Consider the following 10,252-nt stretch of genomic DNA (forward strand, 5'->3'; position numbering starts at 1 on the left):
TGGTGGGTGTGAAGGAACTAAAAGTAAGAATAAGGCCATTCGTCAACTTTTTCTATAGGACATTAGGAGTATTATATTGGTCCTCATTTGTTGGAGAGATTTGTTGGGAAAAAGTTTGGCTTTTGCCACACAAGTTTTTTTTAACAAACAAAGTTAAAGAGATCTCATTCAAAATGCTTCACAGGTTTTACCCCACTAACTATTACCTGCAAAAACTGAAAAAGACTTGGACATCAGCTGTACTGTCTGTGGAGAACTAAATGAAACACTGGTGCATTTATTTTGGTCTTGCCGACATTACAAGAAACTCTGGAGCAAAGTTTCTCATATTATTGTTGTCTATATTTACCCTCAGTTTGCATTGCGGTGGGAAAATGTATTGTTTGGATTCACTACATATGACAAAAAATTATGTTCAGAGTATTATGTGGTAAATTTACTTTATTTTAAGTAAGTATTTACTTATTTTAACCAAATTTATTTGCACAAGTCAAAATTCTTAAAAAAGAAATCAAGCTTTTTGGAGCTTGCTGCTAACATTAAGCACTATGTTCTTTCAATATCTGAGTGTACAAACAAAAAAGCTGTTAAATCATATGACCTCTGTAAGCTTTACAAGATATTTATTTAAATTGTTCTTTTGCTTTTGTTAAAATTATACTTTCCTCCATAACCCTTGACCTCCCTGGCCTATTTGTGATATGTCCATAGACTTTACTGATGTACAGAAGATGTTGTTTTCCTGCTGTATGTTCTAATTTTGAATAATGTTTTTGAGAGAAAAGGAAAAAACAAAAACAAACAAGGAAGCACCGCGAGCGTTTGTTGTAAAGATCCTGGGCCTTTCTCATTTCCCAAATTTCCATCCCCTCGACTTTTCGATCCTCGACACCTCGCGGCGCGTGTTAGTCCCTCCCACCCGAGATGCGAGCACGAGGAGGAGACGCGAGAAGAGAGAAACGGGCATTTAACGAAATGAGATGTCCTTTCATACTACTAGATCATTTCAGCCCTCTGCCTGATGAGGTGAGAGTTTCATCATCAGTTCCTTTACAAAATGACAACATTTATCTCATATAGCCCCAGTTAAAACTGTCACCACAGGACTCTACTGTTGGAATGACCTGTGCAGACTACATAGGCACTGTTATTAAAAGATGAAACACAGCAGATTTGTCAGGATTATAGCAGCTGAATTGGTGTGATGCGCGGATCGACTCGGACATTAACGGGAATACTCAAATAGGCCTATACGCATAGATCATCCAACCCGCGCCCACCAACTAATTATTTTATCAGATTTAGAGACCAGCACCTGCATGGACGTTTTACCGCCACCTCCACCTTCACTGCAGCTCCAGGTGATTTCTTTCTTGTGTGTTGTAACTACTATGAGTGTTATCTTTAACGATTTACTTTGATGATTAGAGAGGCTGCTGTCAGTCATTTAAACGTTTCCATCCGTGCAGTAATGTCACAGCAAATATCACGAGACAAATAGGACAGAGGAAACAGAATTAAACTTTCAGCTTCTATAATCCACGTTAAGACACTGCTGGAGGATTGATCAGGAGGACGGCTGCTTTACTGCAAACACTTTTACTGTATGAAACTGGACTCTGTGTGAGACCGTTTGCATGTGAAGAAGAACACAGTACATGAATTAACATCAGATCTTCTCGGCGTGTCGGGAGATTTATTATTATTAATTTATGTTGCTGTGGCTCGTGCGTAAATGCGCACTGTGTCACTGGAGAGACGCTTCATCCAGCCGCTATGTACTGTTTATTTTTACTACGCTGCTGCCCACCCACACATCACATTCAACAATAACATCAGTGATATCAAAGTGAAATGACATTAAGGAATGCTGTTAGAACAGCGCTTTATGAGGGCGCTTTACGATGAAGGGCAGAAAATTTGATCGCGCATTTGATTCTTTTTAATAGGCTTAACTAATACAACTTATGAGTACAAGTCCTGTAGGCTGGATCTGGTATTTAGTATTCATAGCTCTCTATGTAGATTATATCATAAGGGCTGGACTGTCTGCTTTGTTTGGGTTCCTGCCCATGTAGGGGTAGAAGGAAATGAAGATGCTGATATTCTGGCAAAACAAGCACTTAAATCAGTCAGTTGATATACAAGTTCCGCTAAGTAAATCTGAAGCTAAAACAATCATTAAAGAGAAAGTGCAAAAAAAAAATATGGCAAGAATACTGGGAACTAAATGAAACTGGAAGACATCTTTACAGTATACAGAATCATGTTGGTCTGGAAAGAAAACTGGGTGGGTGCCGGAAGACAGAGACAGTCATTACCCGTCTAAGAATAGGACAGACAGGGCTTAACCATTCACTTTATAAACTAGGTAAACACCCAACTGGACACTGTGTAAAATCTAATAGTATAGAGACCATTCAACATGTGCTGGTTGAGTGTGGAGGCGAGGAGGAAAATAGCAGCAGTTGTAAAGAAAGCTGAGCTTAGGTTCACTGTCGAGAACCTCCTTGGGGATAAAGCATGGGGAATATCAAAGCATCTCATTAAATATCTGAAAGATACGGGATTAATGGAAAGGATATAGTTATTATAGTAGTAATTTTTGTTTGTTTTTTGTTCTATTTGTTTATTATGTTAGTCTGCACATAATCTGTTCCACACTCCAGTCCGGTAGGTGGCGGTAATGCTCCTAAATGCTGGCTGCCAACCGCCAATCAAATCAAAAGAAGAAGAAGAAGAACCTATGAATACAGGAGGAACACTGCAGCGTGCTGCTCCGGCTGTGGGTCGGTCCAGCTGCTTGTCACGCCTCTTGTAAACATCACAGCGGCTGAAAAGACTTCCGCAAAGGATACACTGTTGTATCCTCGCTTGTAGCTCCTTCAGCAAGCCTCCTCCATTCTCGATGTGCATTTTAAGAATTGAGGTGTCCTTCAAGATGGCGTACTGAGATCAATTTCCGGGTCACACGCTCGAGAATCGAGGAGAAAGAAATTTGGGAAATGAGAAAGGCCCCCTGTTCTCGGGTCTCTGTGTGTTTGTGATGCCGGTCCCCTTGTGAGAGGCCCGGTAAACCAGCCGCCGCTACACTGAGCTAACGTTAGTTAGCCGCTGCAGCTAACGTTAGCTGCTGTTAGTACCTTCAGATAGTACCAAAGGCTACAGAGGAAGCAGGATGGCAGACGAAGCTCCCTTCCAGTTTTTACATAACGAAATGATCCAGTACATTTACAAGTCATCCGAAAACGGAGAGACGGTAAGAAACTGTCTGTTAGCCCGAGTTTCCCTCTCTGTGAACAGTTCATGTGTTTGCTCAACTCTTGTCCTCCCCTCAGGAGAATGGAAGAAATATCACCAAACTGGAGAATATGGGGTTCAGAGTCGGCCAGGGGCTGATAGAGAGGTAACCAGCTGTCCCACCGTGGGCAGCCACACAGCTTCATTTCATTTACATTTCACTTTATTATCACCTTTTAAAGGGACCAACAGGATGCGTTACACTGAATAAACATCTGAAATACATTAATGCAACAACAAATGCAAACTTACAGAATCAGAATATTGTACTATATTTTCCTTCTTGTCAGTAAATGTGATGTTAAGACTGAAACCAGCCGTACTTACAGGGTGAAGCTCACAGCTCTTCTCTTCTGTAGATTGACCAAAGACACGGTGCGATTCAAAGACGAGCTGGACATCATGAAGTTCATTTGTAAAGACTTCTGGACCTGCGTGTTCAAGAAGCAGATCGACAACCTTCGAACCAACCACCAGGTAACCTCAAGCTCTATCATTCACGTCAGCAGAATGCATTGTGGGACATAATTCATTTCGGGTTAAACACACTTTGTATGTTGTTTGTTTTCTGCTCTGTTGCTGTCTGTCAGTGTTGATGTTGTTGTGTGTTTCAGGGCATCTATGTTCTCCAGGACAACAAGTTCCGGTTACTGAGTCAACTGTCAGCCGGGAAGCAGTATCTGGAACAAGCCCCGAAGGTGCTCTGCCTTGATTTCATTCCTTTAAACAGTCATTCATTCCAACATGAAGCAGCTTCACAGTCCACAGAGTTGAAAGCCCCTTTTCCACTGCATGGTACCAGCTTGACTCACCTTGAACCGTTTTAGTGCCCGTCCTCTGTTTTTAATTGCAGACAGTACCCCCTTGAAAAAATCCACACTAGAATGGGCATGTGCGTGCCAGTATAAACAGGAAGCAGATTGTCTTCTCCGTAGCTGCAGAAGATTCAGCTAAAAAAGAAAGTTGTACTAGATATGAACGAAGAACAGCGATGGTGAAGAACCACAGGAGAGATTTCTTTTCATGGACTGAAAACAAGGTGGAATAAAGTTCTTTAAAGAGCTCCAGCACAGAGAAAGGAACAAAGAAACACAAACATAAAAACATGGCAGGTCTGGGGCAGCGCCAGTCCTACAGCATGGCCTGATGAATAAAGATTAAAAGTTCTGGTGTGTTCTATGTGTTTTACATCAGACTGATGTTAAAATATTTCCAGCCAACAGCTCTTCCTGTCAGGAGGTCAGCTCCCTGACGCAGAGTGTTGGCTCTTGGTAGAAACCTCCTGAATGGTCAACACCGAAGGAATTGTGAACTAAAAACAAACTGAGCAGTTAAACTGATCTAACGTTAGCAGCTCAGCTGTAAACACACCCGCTGCTATCAAGGTTATTATTCTAGGTTCTCTCTGACCAATCAGCAGTCTGCAGTTTTTTCATGTCACCTTTTGGGATCGCCTCAGCTCGCGTGGAACCGCGACGGACGGGATACCAAAAAAAAAACAAAACTACCGGGTACCAATTTTCCCAATGGAAAACTCAAAAAGGCAAGTGGAATCAAGCTGGTACCATACGGTGGAAAACTGGATTAACACAAGTTCAGATGCACTTTAATAATTCACTGACACTCTGCAGCTTGTTGTGTGCGCAGAGCAGCAGGTTAATCAGGATGATCTCGCTGGTGGCAGCGTGTACATCCGTCAGGACTCCTCACCTGACTGTTTGTCTCTCTGCAGTACCTGTCCTTCACCTGTGGCCTGGTGAGAGGAGCTCTGTCCAACCTGGGAGTGAAGAGTATTGTGACCGCTGAGGTGTCCATCATGCCCGCATGTAAGACGATGTCACTCCTCCGTTATCCAATCAGAGACATCTTCAGAGGGGTGATGTATATCCATGTTACGAACTGCACATCTGTTACAGCCCAGCTAGCCTGGCTGTAAATAAAATGAGGATTAAACAGATCTGTAAGGAGAAGCTAGTGTTACTGTAGAGCTGACAGGAAGTAAGCAGACGGCAGTTTGTAAAATGGCAAAAACTCAACTATTTTTCAAGAACTTTCAACCAGCACATCTGTTGTCACCAGCAAGTGGAGTGTTGGATTAGTTTTGTGAGGTGATCTGTGCTGTGAATAAAATAAGGTGTGTCCTGACACGCTTTCTTCTCTTTATGTCTCTTTAGGTAAATTCCAGGTCATGATCCAGAAAATGTGACTAGCCGAGGCCACGCCCACTCCGCTCTCTCCCTCACCTTCATACATCCTTGAGCTTTTGCCAAATAGTAAAATATTCGTGTCTCTATACTTTGGGGATTACGTTGATGATTTCCTGCAGTCAATATTATCATAAGTGCACAAACACTTTCCAACGCCATGGCGAGTATTCTTGAGAAGAGTGAGTGAATGTGTGACACAGGACTGTTTATGGAAGAGCTTTGGCGCCCTCTGTCTGTCTGTTGCAAAAAGTTAAACTGCACTGTTAAAAAGATATTGGTAATTATCAGTAACATTGACAGGATTTCTAAAACAAAGCCCTGCTAGTGAATCTATGATCATTCCAAGCTTTCAGAAACTAGTTTCATGTTTCAGCAAATCATAGAAAATGAAATGGCATAGATAGATAGATAGATAGATAGATAGATAGATAGATAGATAAACTATAAATGAATAAATACAAATGAGGAAATGGGGCCTGGAACACAAACTGCGTTTCTCTACAGTTGGATGTTGAACGGAAGCAGATGAGTAATTAACCTGTGATCCCAGTGCTCCCCACAGGGTGAAGACACTCACTGTAGCACTGATGATGGGCAGCAGTCTGTCCTAACTGTTCAGTACGGTTTTTATTAACCTTGTTTGAACCTTCACGTTGAATCCGTTGCAATAAATTCCAGTGTGAAGTCAACTGCGGTGCCTCACTGTCAACAGTTCAGCCTAGATCAGGTTAATTTCTTGATTCCAGAAATATGAAACCCACTTACATGCTATACAGAAAGAATTCCTGTGTGTGACCTGCTGAGAACAGCTGATTAAGCTCAGATAAAGCACCTGGCCGTTTACAGGAGTCACAGCGACTTCAGAGCTTTTTCACGGGAAGGTCTTCACAAAAGCAGTTTTTGATGGCGGATGGGTTAGAATTTAGACCCATATTAGTTTGACAGCATATGATCCAAACCCATGACCTGTCAGCCAATCACTGAAGACGAAGTGACCGAGTTCAGCAGGAAAGTTTCAGGTCGTAAAAACCAAAACAACGTTAAATCTGTAGTGTGTAGGACCAGAATTTTAGTTTAAAACATGAACTACTATTATCAACAGAAAGATATCTCTGTAGGCCTGCAATGCTCTGGCCCAATCTCAATGTCCCCCTAAACACTCACGACTTATTTGACGTCACCTGGTGAGTGATTGAGTTCGATGGGCTGCAAGGGCTCTAAATGCTAAACAGGAACGGGACAGCACTTTATGACATTATCGGGTTTCCCGCGGCTCCTTATAAAGTCTGAAAAGGTCTTAAATTGTCTTAAATTTACCATACTGTAGGTATTAAATTTGCAGATGGTGCGTTTAAGGCTAGTGGGAAAATGGACATTTTACGTTTGCATTAGCTGCAGACGTTGACGTCTGGCATCACGTCACATTTCATAGTCAGTTGTGGCTGCAAGATTGGGAGACGCAAGTTTAAAGTGGTTGAAGGAAGATCCGATCGATCTGTCTGGCTCAAACAACCTAACATCACATCCTCAAATTTGCGCAGGTCCAAAAATGATCAAGGCTATAGCCTAACCACAGGTTAAAATAACTTTCTAAAGTGTCTCTTTTCGCTGGGACTTGTTTTCCTCCATGGATTAGGCTCCTCTCTCTCTCTCTTTTTAGCGGTGCGCCCATGTATTATTTCGGCCGGAAAGTGAAATCTAAGTTTGGGCCCGCATTGTTTTTTTGCTGCCTTTCTTTACAATGTGTAGGCTATTGTTTTCTGTTTTTTTAGTAGTTTATATTAAGTTTATCCAAGGACTTTGGTTTAACACAGCAGTAGGTTACATGAGTTAAGCCTGGGCGATATGGCCAAAAATGTTAATAAAAACTTCACTATAAAAGTCAATCATTATTTAATCATTGTTTTTATTACTATAAGTTTAAAGGCTGATTTTTGCACCTGAGTGAAAGTTGAAGAAACCAGATGGTAAATTGTACTTTTAAACTTCTACAAGAGTAGAACATTCAAAACAACAAATAGGCTATGCAAAATTAAAATGAAATAGCCTACAATCTTTTTTCAGTCCCTTTTCCTCAACAAAATAAATCTTAATAGAAAATAAAGTGCTAATTTGTTGTGATCCAAATTAATTAAATCAAATAGGGTATTTATTGAAAATTTGTTATCTTGTTTGAGGAAAATTATATTGTGATAATTATCATTATTGTCTATGATGATTCTCAGTCATCCAACGAAGGTTAAAAATCAAGGGCAACTGGACTTGGTTGAAGATACTGGAAGACGTTTCATCCCTCATCCAAAGGACTTCTTCAGTTCTGAATTATCATTGTTTTATTGCCCAGCCCTAGCATGAGTTCATGTTCGCAAACGGACACGGGGCGGCTGTGGCTCAGGAGGTAGAGCGGGTTGGCCGTTAATCGTAAGGTCGGCGGTTCGAAGTGTCCTTGGGCAAGATACTGAACCCCGATTTGCCCCTGGCGGCTATTCCGCCAGTGTATGAGTGAGAGTGAATGTTAGTTTCCATTTGAGCACTTAGGCTCAGTGTGTGTGACTGGTGAATGCAGATGTAGTGTAAAAGCGCTTTGAGTAGTCGAAAAGACTAGAAAGGCGCTATACAAGTACGGAGCATTTACATTTACGATCAGTTCACCCAAAACATGAGCATGATCGATGATCGGCACTGTTTGAGCACGTTGTATGGACTCACTATCCAGGCGCCTGTCTGTGCTGACTCTTTTATTTAAAGGAGAATGCGGCCGGTACATATTTCCGCCCAAGTAGTTGTAGGTGGATAAACAACGCATTTGCCTCCATGTAGTTATGTTGTGCCTGACCACCTCCAGAGGTGGTTTTGTTGATCAGATCACAATCTGTCCTCAATGCATCCCGAGTCCATTTACACCTGTATTTTCATGTGATGTAGTGCTGAATATTGCGGAATATGCAAAGTCATTCACCTGTGGTAAAAATAATAGGCTACTGGCAAATATGGCATTGCCAAATGCCATCAAAGCAAAACCACCCCTGAAGGGTAGTTAATGAATGAAAAACAGCAGGAGCTCTTTATGATTCCATAATAGCTGCACTGTTGTTTGGAACTGTGGAAAATTATGGGTATTGTTTTATATTTATGTTGCTGATAGAGTACTTTACACATACACACCTGATAAAGTGGCTTCAGATCAGCTCTGACAGGTTGTTATTTTCTCTGCATGGGAAAAGCTCTCCACAGCTGTCTGCTCAGCATTCACACTGTGTTCCTGTAAAACACATAATACTATTTGTGTGGTGGCAGCCCAGCTGACGGTGAGTGTCCTGGTTTTTTTCTCCTTATCAGTTATTCTGCTTTTTCCTTGGTTTTCTGTTCCCTGCCTGCCTCCCTGTGTTTTCTCCCCTGTGTGCTCTCTCTCTCTCTCCCTCTGCTCCTGAGCCCAGCCAACTACCTGCACCTCATCAGCCACCTCATCAGCCACCTCGTCAGCCTGCCACACCTGCCAGTAATTACCTCATCCCTGCCTGTATTTCAACCCCGGTTCTCCACACCATCCTCGCTTGATCGTTGTTGCTCCATACCCAGTGCCACCTCCACGTACAGGCTCTCATGTTTCTTGTTTTTTTCTCACATTTCCCCCGTGCTTTGTCTCTGTCATCTCTAACCCTGTCTCTCTGTTTCCCTCCCAGGTACACTCACCCTCGTCCTCCATTCAGTCGGCTGGGCTCATCCTCCTCAGACTTCCCCCACGGCGTCCTCCCTGTTCTCCCACCCCTCCTCGCTTCCTCGGCCCCAGTGTTCCCCAGCTCCCTGGCCCCCAGGCTCCTTGGTTCCCTGTGCCTGTGTTTCCCCGACATCCTCCTCTCCCTCCACTCCAGTCCCTCTCACCCTTTTTCCCTCAATAAACCTCCTTCCCTCAGAGTGCTGCATTTGGGTCCTCTCTGTCCCCACACCACACAACCTCTTAACAATACTAAATAATTTCAGGTTTAGTTTCATTCACCTTCCTTTTACCGAAGAAGAGCATTAGCCCAGAACAAGCTAGCAATCAGAATCAGCTTTATTTGCCAGGTATGTGTACACATACGAGGAATTTGACTCTGGATTGTACAATGCTCACGATGTGCTTACTTACACAATAATACAGTAATAAAATCAAACACAGACTACAGTATAGAGAACACATATACACACTATAAACAAAACAGACAGATTGAGACAATAGTGCAATGAGCAGAGTGCAAAGGATGCAGGAGTAAATTATTATTATCATGATGTACATGTTGGGGTAGATGAGATATACAGGTGCACATACACATACATGTACACAGTGTGATGAGCAGCACTGTTCTCCTAATCTGGAATTTCTTATCATTAACTGTAAACTGTTTTACTCCCTGGTCGGTGTTTACATTTATTCATTTAGCGGACGCTTTTATCCAAAGCGACTTACAATTGTTATACATCTCGGAGGTTGCACACCTCTGGAGCAACTAGGGGTTAAGTGTCTTGCTCAGGGACACAATGGTGGATGTCTCACAGTGGGAACTGAACCCAGGTCTCCCACACCAAAGGCAAGCATCTTATCTATGCGCCATCACCACCCCATTATATCTCACCGCACGCCAACGTGCACGACGCACAGCGCATGCTGGCCGACCGGCTACTGTGTGTGGAGCAGACAAACCTGGCCTCCCTTGTTATTGTTCTCGGTGAATTTAACAGGAAATCTCAGCCAAGAACTCCCCAAA

At 42.6% G+C, this 10,252-nt stretch overlaps 1 protein-coding gene across 2 annotated transcripts; it reads left to right on the plus strand.

The window, feature by feature from the left end:
* Window positions 1-2,749: 2,749 nt before the first annotated feature.
* On the plus strand, window positions 2,750-7,393 carry trappc6b (trafficking protein particle complex 6b). Of its 2 annotated transcripts, none has more exons than XM_038721642.1 (6): window positions 2,750-3,259; window positions 3,339-3,406; window positions 3,660-3,777; window positions 3,915-3,998; window positions 5,033-5,176; window positions 5,475-7,393. In XM_038721642.1, exons 1-6 carry the CDS (start codon window positions 3,179-3,181, stop codon window positions 5,490-5,492), a joined length of 513 nt encoding a protein of 170 aa, XP_038577570.1. In that variant the 5' UTR covers window positions 2,750-3,178; the 3' UTR covers window positions 5,493-7,393. The 2 variants fall into 2 exon arrangements, with proteins under 2 accessions (XP_038577570.1, XP_038577571.1); XM_038721643.1 differs by having other exon boundaries at window positions 2,755-3,259; window positions 5,033-5,126.
* Window positions 7,394-10,252: the final 2,859 nt, after the last annotated feature.

Source organism: Micropterus salmoides, unplaced genomic scaffold, assembly GCF_014851395.1.
Source record: "Micropterus salmoides isolate LMB-PRFRI ecotype aquatic unplaced genomic scaffold, ASM1485139v1 Ms_hic_scaffold_16, whole genome shotgun sequence".
NCBI lineage: Eukaryota > Metazoa > Chordata > Actinopteri > Centrarchiformes > Centrarchidae > Micropterus > Micropterus salmoides.